Source organism: Nerophis lumbriciformis, linkage group LG11 (assembly GCF_033978685.3).
Source record: "Nerophis lumbriciformis linkage group LG11, RoL_Nlum_v2.1, whole genome shotgun sequence".
NCBI lineage: Eukaryota > Metazoa > Chordata > Actinopteri > Syngnathiformes > Syngnathidae > Nerophis > Nerophis lumbriciformis.
Window position 1 is genome coordinate 49820061 of NC_084558.2, and position 16742 is coordinate 49836802.

At 34.9% G+C, this 16742-nt stretch overlaps 1 protein-coding gene across 2 annotated transcripts in view; it reads right to left on the reverse strand.

The window, feature by feature from the left end:
- Nucleotides 1-16136, reverse strand: part of LOC133610195 (homer protein homolog 1-like) — a 32750-nt gene extending 16614 nt beyond the window's left edge. Inside the window, exons 1-2 of one of the 2 annotated variants that reach the window (XM_061966294.2) lie at nt 15449-16136; nt 595-751 (exon numbers count right to left, since the gene is read on the reverse strand). In XM_061966294.2, coding sequence (XP_061822278.1) covers nt 595-751; nt 15449-15453 — 162 coding nt within the window. In that variant the 5' untranslated portion in view covers nt 15454-16136. The remainder of the gene's footprint in view (nt 1-594; nt 752-15448) is intronic. The other variant, XM_061966293.2, reaches the window with a different exon arrangement.
- Between the last annotated feature and the right edge of the window lie 606 nt (nt 16137-16742).

Sequence of the window (16742 nt, forward strand, 5' to 3'; positions counted from 1 at the left end):
CAGTAACTAACCCAACACTGGTTATCATCCACAGCTACATGCTAACATCAGAGAGCAACGAGGGTCTCTTGCGTGTGCCGGGCAGCTGCAGCCATGGGGAGACTGCGGAGTCCACACAGAACAGGGTAAGCTTAAGCTAGCGAGTAGCGAGTGTGCTTTTTTTTTTGTTTTGTTTAAACTGCCCATGCTATCATCCACAGCCAGAGTACATGCTATCAGAATGCAACAAGGCATTTACATCTTCATGGAGACTGAGGGCACGTGGACATCGCGACAGGGTAAGCTAACGCTATGTTTATTTTGGTGGAAACTGCCATGCCATCATCCACAGCTGCATGCTAACATCAGAGTGCAACGAGGGTCTCCCGCGTTTACGGGGCAGCTGCAGCCAAGAGGAGACTGCGGAGTCCAAGACTGTTCAATAAGCTAGCATTACATCAGTACCTGCCGATAGGAGGTACTCCCGGTTCCCTCGGTGCTATCACATTGAAAACACACGCGCGCCTGAGCACCTTTATCCAGATCCTCACCAAGGTGTAAACAACAAGGCCAGAGGAAACAGCATTGTGGGGGTTTTTACGTGTCATCCAGGACCTTGGTTCCGTCCAGGCTGATGATCCGGTACACGTTCCTGGTGCTGTCAAAGAAGTAGGAGACGGTGACGGCGTGCTTGCTGGTGGCCACCCAGTTCTTCTTGGTGGCCGGGTCGATCTGGAAGATGTGCGCCCGCGTGCTGAAGATGGGCTGCTCGCTGCGGGGGGAAGGGTAACGATTAGCACACAACAGTGAGCGGCTCATGCAGTTCCTATAAAAGGCCACCGGGCGACAGTTCCCCTTACATCATGTCTCACAGGGTGAGTAGTTTTACTTTTATCAACCTGATCCCATTTCAGAAAATAGGTAGGCTACTGGCAGCTACACTACAGCTAAGCACACAATAGCACATAGTAATAATAGAACAATATTGCAGTGCAAAACAGCACATTTGTCAATATAAACAAGTAGTATATTTGCATACAACTTACACAAAAGTGTATTAGAAGGTTTCCAGTGACAAACGTGTCCGCATCGTTCACTTTGATGAATTATTGTGGCTACTACAAAAACAATTACCACTCCACTTCAACGTAAAGACAGCTATAAGTCTATTCTAGACGGTCAATAATAAATAAGTTAGTGTTTTGCTTCACGTCATCAAGTACATTACACACGACTAAATGATACAAGCATGTATGATTTGTGCTGATATCCTATCAGATCAAAATTGATATCGGCCAATACTCAAGGCTTCAATATCGGTATTAGGAGTGAAAAACTTGTATCCCTTTGTGTTGCCTCTACAGTTAAAATTATATTTATCATTTAAATTTGACATATTTAAAAAATAGTTTTTTGTAGTTTTGGAAATAAAATATTTAATACAACAATTATAATTACAATAAAATGATATTTTTTAAATATATCATTACATTATGATTTATTTACTTACACATATTTAAATATAGACTTAAAAAAGTAATTTAAACAATGTCAAAAATAAAACCAATACAATTTTATAAAATTATATGCTATTACAAATAAGTGAAAATATGTTTTGAAATATAATTACAATATGATAATATATTTAAACTTTACCTATTTAAATGAAATTTAAATGTTAGGATCAAGAATAAAAATTATAAAATATTTTATTCAAATATTATATATAATCAAATATAGTATTCAAACGCCTCTATAGTTAAAAATGCTTTATAGTTGCCACAGTTTGACCCTGGAACAGATTAACTCATAGAACAACTCATTTGTCTTTTTTTTTTTTTTATTATAATCAGGACAACAAAAAAACAATTTTCTGCACTTTTAAGGGGCATATATATATATATATATATATAAAAAATTATATATATATATATATATATAAAAAACAATATATATATATATATACACACATATATACATATACATATATACATACATATATACACACATATATATACACACACATATATATATATATATATACATACATATATATATATATATATATATATATATATATATATATATATATATATATATATATATATATATACACACACACACACACACACACACACACACACACACACACACACACACACACACACACACACATATATATATATATATATATATATATGAACACGTTTCACACACATGCTAATCTTTTGTGTCCCAAAATAAATGTTGTTGCAATGATTATTGATGATGTGACAGATGATGTAATAGGTGGACGTGATCATTGTCCAGTCTAATCCTTTATTATTCCCTGTGAAAAGCCTTGAGGCCTTCAGGAATGGACTGGATGTCACGTGATGGACAGTCTATTATATGTCATCTTGGATGAATAATTCCTTTCACAGCACTTTGCTTCTTTTGAGGGCTGCAGCGATCCAATATTTGAGTAATCTATGGATGAGTTTGTTCCATTAATCAGATACAACACACTTTATAGCATCAATGTGTATTTTAGAGAAATACTTCAAATAAACTAAGATTTTTGTCTTTGCCCTTACCCTTATTACCTTCTATTTACCTTTTGTTACCTTGTATTTATCTTCTTTGAGCCTCTATTTACCCTCAATATTATTTTGTATCTTTTAGTTACCGTCTTTTACTTTCTATTTAACTTATTTTACCTTCTATTTACAAACCCCGTTTCCATATGAGTTGGGAAATTGTGTTAGATGTAAATATAAACGGAATACAATGATTTGCAAATCCTTTTCAACCCATATTCAATTGAATGCACTACAAAGACAAGATATTTGATGTTTGTTTTTTTTTGCAAATAATAATTAACTTAGAATTTCATGGCTGCAACACGTGCCAAAGTAGTTGGGAAAGGGCATGTTCACCACTGTGTTACATGGCCTTTCCTTTTAACAACACTCAGTAAACGTTTGGGAACTGAGGAGACACATTTTTGAAGCTTCTCAGGTGGAATTATTTGCCATTCTTGCTTGATGTACAGCTTAAGTTGTTCAACAGTCCGGGGGTCTCCGTTGTGCTATTTTAGGCTTCATAATGCGCCACACATTTTCAATGGGAGACAGGTCTGGACTACAGGCAGGCCAGTCTAGTACCCGCACTCTTTTACTATGAAGCCACGTTGATGTAACACGTGGCTTGGCATTGTCTTGCTGAAATAAGCAGGGGCGTCCATGATAACGTTGCTTGGATGGCAACATATGTTGCACCAAAACCTGTATGTACCTTTCAGCATTAATGGTGCCTTCACAGATGTGTAAGTTACCCATGTCTTGGGCACTAATACACCCCCATACCATCACACATGCTGCCTTTTACACTTTGCGCCTAGAATAATAAGGATGATTCTTTTCCTCTTTGGTCCGGAGGACACGACGTCCACAGTTTCCAAAAACAATTTGAAATGTGGACTCGTCAGACCACAGAACACTTTTCCACTTTGTATCGGTCCATCTTAGATGAGCTCAGGCCCAGCGAAGCCGACGGCGTTTCTGGGTATTGTTGATAAACGGTTTTCGCTTTGCATAGTAGAGTTTTAACTTGCACTTACAGATGTAGCGACCAACTGTAGTTACTGACAGTGGGTTTCTGAAGTGTTCCTGAGCCCATGTGGTGATATCCTTTACACACTGATGTCGCTTGTTGATGCAGTACAGCCTGAGGGATCGAAGGTCACGGGCTTAGCTGCTAACGTGCAGTGATTTCTCCAGATTCTCTGAACCCTTTGATGATATTACGGACCGTGGATGGTGAAATCCCTAAATTCCTTGCAATAGCTGGTTGAGAAAGGTTTTTCTTAAACTGTTCAACAATTTGCGCACGCATTTGTTGACAAAGTGGTGACCCTCGCCCCATCCTTGTTTGTGAATGACTGAGAATTTCATGGAATCTACTTTTATACCCAATCATGGCACCCACCTGTTCCCAATTAGCCTGTTCAGCTGTGGGATGTTCCGAATAAGTGTTTGATGAGCATTCCTCAACTTTATCAGTATTTATTGCCACCTTTCCCAACTTCTTTGTCACGTGTTGCTGGCATCAAATTCTAAAGTTAATGATTATTTGCAAAAAAAAAAAAAAAAAAAGTTTATCAGTTTGAACATCAAATATGTTGTCTTTGTAGCATATTCAACTGAATATGGGTTGAAATTGGTTTGCAAATCATTGTATTCCGTTTATATTTACATCTAACACAATTTCCCAACTCATATGGAAACGGGGTTTGTAACTTCTTTTACTTTCGATATTCCTTCTTTTCCTTGTATTTACCGTTTATTTACTTTCTTTTATTTAACTTCTATTTACCTTTTATTTGCTACCTTTACCTTTCATTGACCTTGTTTTAACTTCTATTTACCTTTTTATTATCTTATTTTACCTTTTATGCACTACATTTACCTTCTTTTTACCTTTTATATACCTTATTTTACCTTTTATTTACAACCTCCACCTTTTATTTACCTTGTTTTAACTTCTGTTTACCTTTTTTTAACATTTTATTCGTCTTTTACCCTTTATTTACATCTTTTGCATTCTATATTCTTTCTTTTACCTTTTATTTACCCTATTTTACGTTTATTTACTACGTTTACCTTTTAGTTACCTTGTTTTACCTTCTATTTAACTTTCTTTTTTTCATCGTCTTTTATGTTGTATTTACTTTTGTCCCTTCTATTATCTGTCTTTTACCTTTTATTGACTACCTTTACCTTTTATTTATCTTGTTTTACCTTCTTTTACATGTAATTCACATATATTACCTTCAATTGACCATGTTGTAACATCCTTTGCCTTTTAGTCAACTTGTTTTACCTTTTTCTATGCGGCACAGATTTGGTAAATGTTTATTAGTTACACCTATTAAAAGATTGATCAATCGAAGCGTTTTTCTAACTAATTCAATCGATTAATCATTGCAGCCCTACTTCTTTTTACACTTGCGTGTGCAGCGTTTCTACCTACGTATCGCACCAACACTAGTATCGTGATATCGGCGCCTTTTGAATAAAAACAAGAATCGGCGGATTTTAGGAGAACCTTCTTTTGGTTTCCCTGCAGCGAGGGAGCGTGAACTGATAGCAGATCAGATTTGTGGGTGGGAGTTGAGGGGGGAGGTGTCACGTGGTGGTTGCTATGGCGACAGAGCAGCAGCTAAGCAAGTAATGCAGGGTTATTGCTCCTGCCAAAACCACGCTGACATGGCCGCGTACTTTGCCTTGTTGTTTCTGCAGATTATTTAGAATGACTGTACGCCTCAACATCTGCCATTTTTCTACTATTTCTGCCAATAAATGTTTATATTTTAGAGGGCTTAAAGGTCGGAATAATGTGCATTGTTAGCCACCTCGTACTTGCTGTATTTCACGACTTAGAATGCTTTGGAAACTTTGTATGTGTAAGTAATATGCAACCATAAGTATTTAATACTTGCTTATCTTGACAAAATGTGCTGTTGGGCTCTAAAAAACATCCAAAAATCTCCACGGTTTTACATCCATGCAGTGAGTATATTCTGTAGTAACGCTACATTCATAATAAAATGTCATATTTACATATTTTGCTCAATTGTAAGCACACGGCGACGTACTAATATCACAATGTTCGCTATTCCCTTCGACAACAACACTACTAATCATTGCAGACTTCATGAGACTACTTTGGGACAAATGATGATCCAGAAACTGATATTTTGGATCCTGAATATATAAGGACGATGATCTACAAGTGCTAAACAGATCCAGATTTAGTAAAACACTAAGCATCATGTAGCAGCATTGCTAAGTGCTAAGCAAGAAAAACTAACTACAAACATAATAACACAATCACTTACTGTACAATGTCTGCTCTCACTGGGATGTTTATAGCTTCTCGTTTAGATAAAGGCATACTTGCCAACCCTCCCGGATTTTCCGGGATACTCCCGAAATTTAGCGCCTCTCCCGAAAACCTTCCGGGACAAATTTTCTCCCGAAAATCTCCCGAAATTCAGGCGGACTCAGGTCCATGAGGACCTGAGTCCGCTAACCCACAATATAACCAGCATACCTGCCCAATCACGTTATAACTATAGAATGATGGAGGGCGAGTTCTTGGTTTCTTATGTGGGTTTATTGTTAGGCAGTTTCATGAACGTCCTCCCAGCGCGGCAACAACACACAACAACAGCAGTCACGTTTTCGTCTACCGTAAAGCAGTTCGTCTGCCGTAAACAGCAATGTTGTGACACTCTTAAACAGGACAATAATGCCATCTAGTGCATTTGATGAAAGCACTTTTGTGCGTGCCACACATCATCAGAGTTCAGCATGGTTAGAAAAATAGTGACAGAGAATAGAACAAGGATGGACAATTTAACCCTTAACTCAACAATGAGTAGATGAGTGTTATGTGTGTGTATATGTGTAAATAAATGAACACTGAAATTCAAGTATTTATTTTATATATATATATATATATATATATATATATATATATATATATATATATATATATATATATATATATACATATATATATATATATATATACATATAAAATAAATATATATATATATATATATATATATATATATATATATATATATATATATATATATATAGCTAGAATTCACTGAACGTCAAGTATTTGTTATATATATATATATATATATATATATGAAATACTTGACTTGGTGAATTCTATATACTCCTCCCCTTTTAGCCACGCCCCCAACCACGCCCCCTCCCATCCCGGCCACGCCCACCCCCACCCCCCTCCTCCCGAAATCGGAGGTCTCAAGGTTGGCAAGTATGGATAAAGGCTTATTTTAAAAAAGCGTCTTTTTGTGTCTTTCTCGCCATGTCTGGGTCTAAGTTGAACGTTAAAGACGACCAACTTCTCAATTTACGTCCACAACCTTCTACTATCCAGGCGAGAGGCATGATTTATCATCGAGAATTAACTTTTACCAACTCAGAGGCAATGCAGCAGCTCAATATGAAATAAATAAAATAAAAATAAAAAATAGTTCATCTGCGTTAGCACTTATAATAACAATACAGCTAATACTTGGTTGATATTCAGTTTGGCGGGATTTTTTATATTTTTAGAGGGCTTATAGGTCGAAATAATGTGTATTGTTAGCCACCTCGTACTTGCTGTATTTTAAAGGGGAACATTATCACCAGACCTATGTAAGCGTCAACATATACCTTGATGTTGCAGAAAAAAAGACCATATTTTTTTTTTACCGATTTCCGAACTCTAAATGGGTGAATTTTGGCGAATTAAACGCCTTTCTATTATTCGCTCTCGGAGCGATGACGTCACGTTGTGACGTCACATCGGGAAGCAATCCACCATTTTCTCAAACACCGAGTCAAATCAGCTCTGTTATTTTCCGTTTTTCGACTGTTTTCCGTACCTTGGAGACATCATGCCTCGTCGGTGTGTTGTCGGAGGGTGTAACAACACGAACAGGGACGGATTCAAGTTGCACCAGTGGCCCAAAGATGCGAAAGTGGCAAGAAATTGGACGTTTGTTCCGCACACTTTACCGACGAAAGCTATGCTACGACAGAGATGGCAAGAATGTGTGGATATCCTGCGACACTCAAAGCAGATGCATTTCCAACTGGACTGGACAGATCAGCTTTAAGGAAAAGAGCGCAGATGAGGGTATGTCTACAGAATATATTAATTGATGAAAATTGGGCTGTCTGCACTCTCAAAGTGCATGTTGTTGCCAAATGTATTTCATATGCTGTAAACCTAGTTCATAGTTGTTAGTTTCCTTTAATGCCAAACAAACACATACGAATCGTTGGTTAGAAGGCGATCGCCGAATTCGTCCTCGCTTTCTCCCGTGTCGCTGGCTGTCGTGTCGTTTTCGTCGGTTTCGCTTGCATACGGTTCAAACCGATATGGCTCAATAGCTTCGGTTTCTTCTTCAATTTCGTTTTCGCTACCTGCCTCCACACTACAACCATCCGTTTCAATACATGCGTAATCTGTTGAATCGCTTAAGCCGCTGAAATCCGAGTCTGAATCCGAGCTAATGTCGCTACAGCTTGCTGTTCTTTCCGCCATGTTTGTTTGTGTTGGCTTCACTATGTGACGTCACAGGAAAATGGACGGGTGTTTATAACGATGGTTAAAATCAGGCACTTTGAAGCTTTTTTTAGGGATATTGCGTGGTGGGTAAAATTTTGAAAAAAACTTCGAAAAATATAATAAGCCACTGGGAACTGATTTTTAATGGTTTTAACCCTTCTGAAATTGTGATAATGTTTCCCTTTAAGACTTAGAATGCATTAAAAAAAAAAAACGTGTGTTTTCGTCTTACATAAGGACAGTGAATGCTGGGCAACATTCCTCTTTCCAGGCCCTGTCAGAGACACGTCAAAAGTTTGCAAAAACATTTTTTTTTTTCCAACCCGAAGCTAAAACCAGCAACCTTGTGTGCACAAAATAGTGTCTGCGGGTGGATTTATTGACAGCTGCTGTCCTCAGCGGCAGCAGATTTAATCTCCTGCCAGCGTTTACTAGTCTGCACTCCACTTAGCTGTAGAGTCAGCTAAGCGTGCTAACATGCTAAGTGGCGGTGTGACACCAGGTGTGACCACAGGTGTGTTTTGGACTTGTGAAAGCACTCCATCACTATGGCAGGGCATGTGTCGCTTCATCCTGGACAATATTCATGACACATTTCTGCTTTGTTTTAAAGATGTGCTATTTGGATTTACACTGTATGAATTTTTTTTTTTACCTTTGCAACCTCATTATACTATTGGCTAAGTTTTATATTCATAAATGTAAGTTTCTCAATACCCGACCTGTTTTTTTGTGCCTTTAAAAAAAGTATTACAACTCTACGTTAAAACACTCTCTACCTCTAACAAGCAAAAAAACAGTGAAAACGATGATGCTGTGCTCCAAATTTAAGTTATCTGCTGAAATTGAGTGAGCCTATGGCTTTGCACTTTGTTTGTTGTATATATATATATATATATATATATATATAAAACCTACTCAGTGGCCTGGTGGTTAGAGTGTCATAATTACGAGGTAAAAAAGTCATAATTGTGAGATAATACATTTAAATTGTGAGGCAAGAAAGCCTAAATGGTGAAATAAAGTCAAAATTATGAGACGAGTGGAAATTATGACATAAAAAGTCAAAATGATTAAATAAAGTCACAATTATGAGATAAAAAGTCATAGTTATGGGATGAAAGTAAGAATTATGAGATAAAAAGTCGAAATAATGACGTAAAAAGTCATAATTATGAGATAAAAAGGGTCAACATTATGAGAAGGAAAGCCGAAACGCTTAAATAAAGTTATAATTATGAGATAAATCATAATTGTGAGATTAAAACCTCAAAATTATGAGCTAAAAAAGTCGAAATGATAAAATTAAGTCATAATGAGATAAAAGTTAAAATTATAAAATAAAAAAAGGCAAAAATATGATATAAAAAGTCATAATTATGAGATATAAAATCTAGATGAGATGTTAAAATGTATAATTATGAGGTAAAAAGTCATAATTGTGAGATAATACATTTAAATTGTGAGGCGAGAAAGCCGAAATGGTGAAATAACGTCAAATTTATGAGATAAGAGTCAAAATTATGACATAAAAAGTCAAAATGATGAAATAAAGTCACAATTATGAGATTAAAAAAATCGAAATTACGAGGCAAGAGTTGAAATTATGAGATAAAAAGTCGAAATGATGAAGTAAAAAGTCATAATTATGAGATAAAAAGTTATGTTTATGAAATATAAAGTCGAAATTATGAGATAAAAAGTCATCATTTTGAGATAAAAGGGTCAACATTATGAGATAAGGAAAGTCGAAACACTTAAATAAAGTTATAATTATGAGATAAAATATATATACATATACATATATATATATACAGCCTGGCCCCCGGCCAAATTGTTTTAACCCAATGCGGCCCCCGAGTCAAAAAGTTTGGGGACCCCTGGTCTAAATGATAAAATTAAGTCATAATGAGATAAAAGTTAAAATTATAAAATAAAAAAAGTCAAAATGACGATATAAAAACTCATAATTATGAGATATAAAATCTAGATGAGATGTTAAAATGTATAATTATGAGGTAGAAAGTCATAATTGTGAGATAATACATTTAAATTGTGAGGCGAGAAAGCCGAAATGGTGAAATAAAGCCACAATTATGAGATAAGAGTCGAAATTATGACATAAAAAGTCAAAATGATTACGGTAAATAAAGTCACAATTATGAGATTAAAAAAATCGAAATTACAAGACAAGTGTCGAAATTATGAGATAAAAAGTCGATATGAAGTAAAAAGTCATAATTATGAGATAAAAAGTCATGTTTATGAAATATAAAGTCGAAATTATGAGATAAAAAGTCATCATTTTGAGATAAAAGGGTCAACATTATGAGATAAGGAAAGTTGAAACGCTTAAATAAAGTTATAATTATGAGATAAAAGTCTATATTATGAGATACAAGTCATAATTGTTGGATTAAAACATCGAAATTATGAGCTAAGAAAGTCTAAATGATAAAATTAAGTCATAATAATGAGATAAAAGTTAAAATTATGAGATAAAAAAATGTCAAAATGATGATATAAAAAGTCAATCATGAGATATAAAATCTAGATGAGATGTTAAAATGTATAATTATGAGGTAAAAAGTCATAATTGTGAGATAATACATTTAAATTGTGAGGCAAGAAAGCCGAAATGGTGAAATAAAGTCAAAATTATGAGACGAGTGGAAATTATGACATAAAAAGTCAAAATGATGAAATAAAGTCACAATTATGAGATAAAAAGTCATAATTATGGGATAAAAGTCAAAATTATGAGATAAAAAGTCGAAATAATGAAGTAAAAAGTCATAATTATGAGACAAAAAGTCATGTTTATGACATTTAAAGTCGAATTTATGAGATAAAAAGTCATAATTTTGAGATAAAAAAAGAGTCAACATTATGAGAAGGAAAGTCAAAACGCTTAAATAAAGTTATAATTATAAGATAATTATGAGATAAATCATAATTGTGAGATTAAAACATCGAAATGACGAGCTAAGAAAGTCGAAATTATAAAATTAGTCATAATAATGAGATAAAAGTTAAAATTATGAAATAAAAAAGTCAAAATGATGATATAAAAAGTCATAATTATGAGATATAAAATCACAGGGCCACCTAGTGGTTAGAGTGTCCGCCCTGGGATGGGTAGGTTGTGAGTTCAAACCCCGGCCGAGTCATACCAAAGACTATAAAAATGGGAGCCATTACCTCCCTGCTTGGCACTCAGCATCAAGGGTTGGAATTGGGGGTTAAATCACCAAAACATTATTCCCGGGCGCGGCCACCGCTGCTGCTCACTGCTCCCCTCACCTTCCAGGGGGTGATCAAGGGTGATGGGTCAAATGCAGAGAATAATTTCGCCACACCTAGTGTGTGTGTGACAATCATTGCTACTTTAACTTCTAACTTTGAATGAATGAATGAATTAAGTTTATTTCGGTCATACAATCGACCATTTTGATCAGTTTAACAGTACATATTAACAATCGTACACATACACACACAAAAAGAAAAGAAAAATAATTTAAATTTGCCTATCCTATACCTTCACTGAAAACTCGATTGCCTGGATCGTTCAAAAAAAATCAATGGGATGAAAGTAATTGTTACTATAATTTTATAATTTTCAATTATTTCACCTTTCAAGGTTTTCTTAAACCTTAACAAAGAAGTACATGTCTTCAACTCCTCACTGAGCTTCTTCCACCATTTAACTCCTAAAACTGAAATACATTTGTATTTTATATTCCTTCTTACTTTACCCATTTCAAAAATCAATAAAACCACCGTCAATTATGCTTTTCTCCTCTTAATTGAAATAAGCTAAGAATACAAGCTGGAAGGCTGTTGTTCTTTACTCCAAACATCATTTCCATTGCTTTTAAAAACACAAAAAACTCTAACTTTAAAATATATTTTGCATTCTATTTGAGTTGCTCTGAATTTACAACCCTCCTGGCGCTGTTTTGTACTGTTTTTGTACTATTTTACTGTTTTTGTACTATATTTTTTTTATAGTTTTTGTACTATTTTTGTACTATTTTTTTTTCTGTTTTGTACTATTTTTTTAAACTGTTTTCATACTATTTTTGTACTGTTTTGTACTATTTTTTACTGTTTTGTACTATTTTTTTAAACTGTTTTCATACTATTTTGTACTGTTTTTTATCCTTCTTACCTTACCCATTTCAAAAATCAATAAAACCACCATCAATTATAGTTTTCTCCTCTTAATTGAAATAAGCTAAGAATACAAGCTGGAAGGCTGTTGTTCTTTACTAGAAACATCATTTCCATTGCTTTTAAAAACACAAAAAACTCTAACTTGAAAATATATTTTGCATTCTATTTGAGTTACTTTGAATTTACAACCCCCCTGGCGCTGTTTTGTACTGTTTTTGTACTATTTTACTGTGTTTGTACTATTATTTTTTATTGTTTTTGTACTATTTTTGTACTGTTTTGTACTATTTTTTTTTACTGTTTTGTACTATTTTTTTAAACTGTTTTCATACTATTTTTGTACTGTTTTGTACTATTTTTTACTGTTTTGTACTATTTTTTTAAACTGTTTTCATACTGTTTTCATACTATTTTTGTACTGTTTTGTACTATTTTTTACTGTTTTGTACTATTTTTTTAAACTGTTTTCATACTATTTTGTACTGTTTTTTATCCTTCTTACTTTACCCATTTCAAAAATCAATAAAACCACCATCAATTATAGTTTTCTCCTCTTAATTGAAATAAGCTAAGAATACAAGCTGGAAGGCTGTTGTTCTTTACTCCAAACATAATTTCCATTGCTTTTAAAAACACAAAAAACTCTAACTTGAAAATATATTTTGCATTCTATTTGAGTTACTTTGAATTTACAACCCCCCTGGCGCTGTTTTGTACTGTTTTTGTACTATTTTACTGTTTTTGTACTATTATTTTTATTGTTTTTGTAGTATTTTTGTACTGTTTTGTACTATTTTTTTTCTGTTTTGTACTATTTTTTAAAACGGTTTTCATACTATTTTTGTACTGTTTTATACTATTTTTTTTACTGTTTTGTACTATTTTTTTTAACTGTTTTCATACCATTTTGTACTGTTTTTGTACTATTTGTGTACTGTTTTTGTACTTACCTTGATTATTATTTCTCAACTTGTTTGTAAATGTTGAAATTTATAAATAAAAGGTTGAGTTTGAGTTTATTTGGAACATGCAAGCATACAACATGGTACGTCACAATTTCCAGTTTCTTTTCAACATGTTCGAAAAGGAGTAGGAAGAAGCGGAGCTTATTTAATCCGACCCCCTTTTCTTTTACATAACAGTCGCTAAAACCTTTGTTCACTTCCTGTTCTCAATTTATTCACAATATACTCCATAAGTAATCACAATAAAAATAAATAAACAAATAATTGGTGAAGTCATATTTCATATGATGAGATGAGTAGGATCATTTTGAGAATGAATAAATGGATGGATGAAATACATTCAGAATGTTTATCATGGTTCTTCTTCTTTGTACTTTGTAAACACTTTAAGTTTTGATTGATAGATTGAAACTTTTATTAGTAGATTGCACAGTACAGTACATATTCCGTACAATTGACCACTAAATGGTAACACCCCAATAAGTTTTTCAACTTGTTTAAGTCGGGGTCCACGTTAATCAATTCATGGTATAAATATATACTTTCTTGAAGTGGATCATATTAGTACATTGTTTGATCGCTTTGCTTAATCCATTCCATCATTTAATTCCACATACAGATATACTGAAGGTCTTAAGTGTTGTACGTGCATACAAATGTTTTAAATAGAGATGTCCGATAACACCTGCCGATATTTTCGGCCGATAAATGCTTTAAAATGTAATATCAGAAATGATCGGTATTGTTTTTATTATTATTATCCGTATCGGGTTTTTTTTTAATTATTATTATTATCCGTATCGTTTTTTTTTTGTTTTTGTTTTTTATTACCGTAAATCAACATAAATAACGCAAGATACACTTACAATTATTGCACCAACCCAAAAAACCTCCCCCATTCACACTCATTCACACAAAAGGGTTGTTTCTTTCTGTTATTAATATTGTGCTTCCTACATTATATATCAATATACATCAATACAGTCTGCAAGGGATACAGTCCGTAAGCACACATGATTGGTCCACTAATAGTACTAACCTTTAACACTTCATTTTACTCATTTTCATTAATTACTAGTTTCTATGTAACTGTTTTTTATATTGTTTTACTTTCTTTTTTATTCAAGAAAATATTTTTAATTTATTTATCTCATTTTATTTAATTTATTTTTTCAAAAAGGACCTTATCTTCACCATACCTGGTTGTCCAAATTAGGCATAATATTGTGTTAATTCCACGACTGTATATACCAGGGGTCGGCAACCCGCGGCTCTTTAGCGCCGCCCTAGTGGCTCTCTGGAGCTTTTTCAGAAATGTATGAAAAATGGAAAAAGATGAGGGGAAAACAATCTATTTTTTGTTTTAATATGGTTTCTGTAGGAGGACAAACATGACACAAACCTCCCTAATTGTTATAAAGCACACTGTTTATATTAAACATGCTTCACTGATTCGAGTATTTGGCGAGCGCCGTTTTGTCCCACTAATTTTGGCGGTCCTTGAACTCACCGTAGTTTGTTTACATGTACAACTTTCTAGGACGTGTTTTATGCTACTTCTTTTTCTGTCTCATTTTGTCCACCAAACTTTTAAGGTTGTGCATGAAAAGTGAGTTTTGTTGATGTTATTGACTTGTGTGGAGTGCTAATCAGACATATTTGGTCACTGCATGACTGCAAGCTAATCGATGCTAACATGCTATTTAGGCTAGCTACATGTACATATTGCATCATAATGCCTCATTTGTAGCTATATTTGAGCTCATTTAGTTTCCTTTAAGTCCTCTCATGACACACTATCTGTATGTAATATGGCTTTTAATTTTTTGTGGCTCCAGACAGATTTTTTTTTTGTATTTTTGGTCCAATATGGCTCTGTCAATATTTTTGGGTTGCCGACCCCTGGTATATACCAATATCGGTTGATATCGGTATCTGTAATTAAAGAGTTGGACAATATCGGCAAAAAGCCATTATCGGACATCCCTAGTTTTAAATTATTATTATATTTTTTTAGAAGAATTGTTGCATATTCTTGGCTAGCAGGTTATAGTTTGCTGTGTGTATAATTTTAGCTGTTTGTAAATTCACTATTCACAAGGTTTATAAAATTAAAAAATGTTTAAAAAAAAACTCGAGCTAGCTTAGCATTAGCATTAGCATTAGCAGCGAATAAACAAACATACCCCATTGTTGTCGCTGGTGGCTGTCAATCGTCTCTCCTCCGCGGCCGCCCCCTCTCGCTGTGCCTCCGGCGCAGGTTTCACTCCGACATGGTGCGACGTGTCGGCGAGCTTCACCGGAGCGAAGGCGCCTGGCCCCGCATGTTTAATGACGACGACGAGGGTCGAGGGCACCGAGCCGGGGTTAGCTTCACGGCTAGCTCTATGCTAATGAGGACCAACTCCGGGCGTTCGCGCCTGACTGGACTGGTTTGGTCAGAGTTCCACAAACTAAAGCAACTCTTCAGACAAAAGAAGACAAACAGGTTTTTTTTTTTTTTGGGTTTTTTTTTTTTTTGTGTGTGTATGAACTCGCTGCACGCATTCCTTGCTAGCGTCATGAAATGTAGCACCACATATTAATAAGGGGGTCGGTTTGGAAAACACATGACCCCTTTTTTTGGTTTAAAGCCACAAAAATGTCATTTAATCCTTCAATTAAATCACGTCCGGGCCGTGGAATGTATTTTAGATTCTGATTCGTTGATGTCGTCAATGTTTTTTGGTCCTACTTTTTTTTTTCCCACTGCGGAGGCGACACGCAGTACCGGAAGTCACGTGGTCATCGAAAGTGCTACATTTTTAAGCACTTTACGTGTGTTGAAATGTCAAAAGTGGATGCCCCATCACAGCTCCGTGGACCCCCGGTCAGCATCCGCCTCCTCCTCTGATGCTCAGTGGGAGCATAGACATCTTATAAGTAGACGCAGCATTGGCTGCTGTGACGCGAGAAATTCGGCCGCCATCTTGAAGTGGGGATTTTATTAAGGATCCCCATTAGCTGGTTGCCTCAACAACCCACTAGTCTTCCTGGTGTCCACAATTAAATACAATTACAAGTAAAATCATATAATTATAACTACACAATACAAAAAAAAATAAAAGCATCAAAAAGAAAACAATCAAACAATATAAATATAACTACACAATACAAAACCAAACAAATCATCAACGAGCAAACAAATTTAAAGACTCAGATACAATATTACTCTCTTTTTAAAAACCTGTTTACTTTCAATGCCGGTGAGAATTTGAGGCAGGTTATTCCAGAGCGATAATTAAAGATCTATAAATAAAAGCTTTCCGCAACGCATTCTTCCTGGGACGAGGGAGTACAAAATGCCCCTCACTGGACGCCCTGGTATTATGATTATGTATAGTGGTACTGTCATACTTGCCAACCTTGAGACCTCCGATTTCGGGAGGTGGGGGGTGGAGGCGTGGTCGGGGGTGGGGCAGGGCGTGGTTGAGGGCGTGG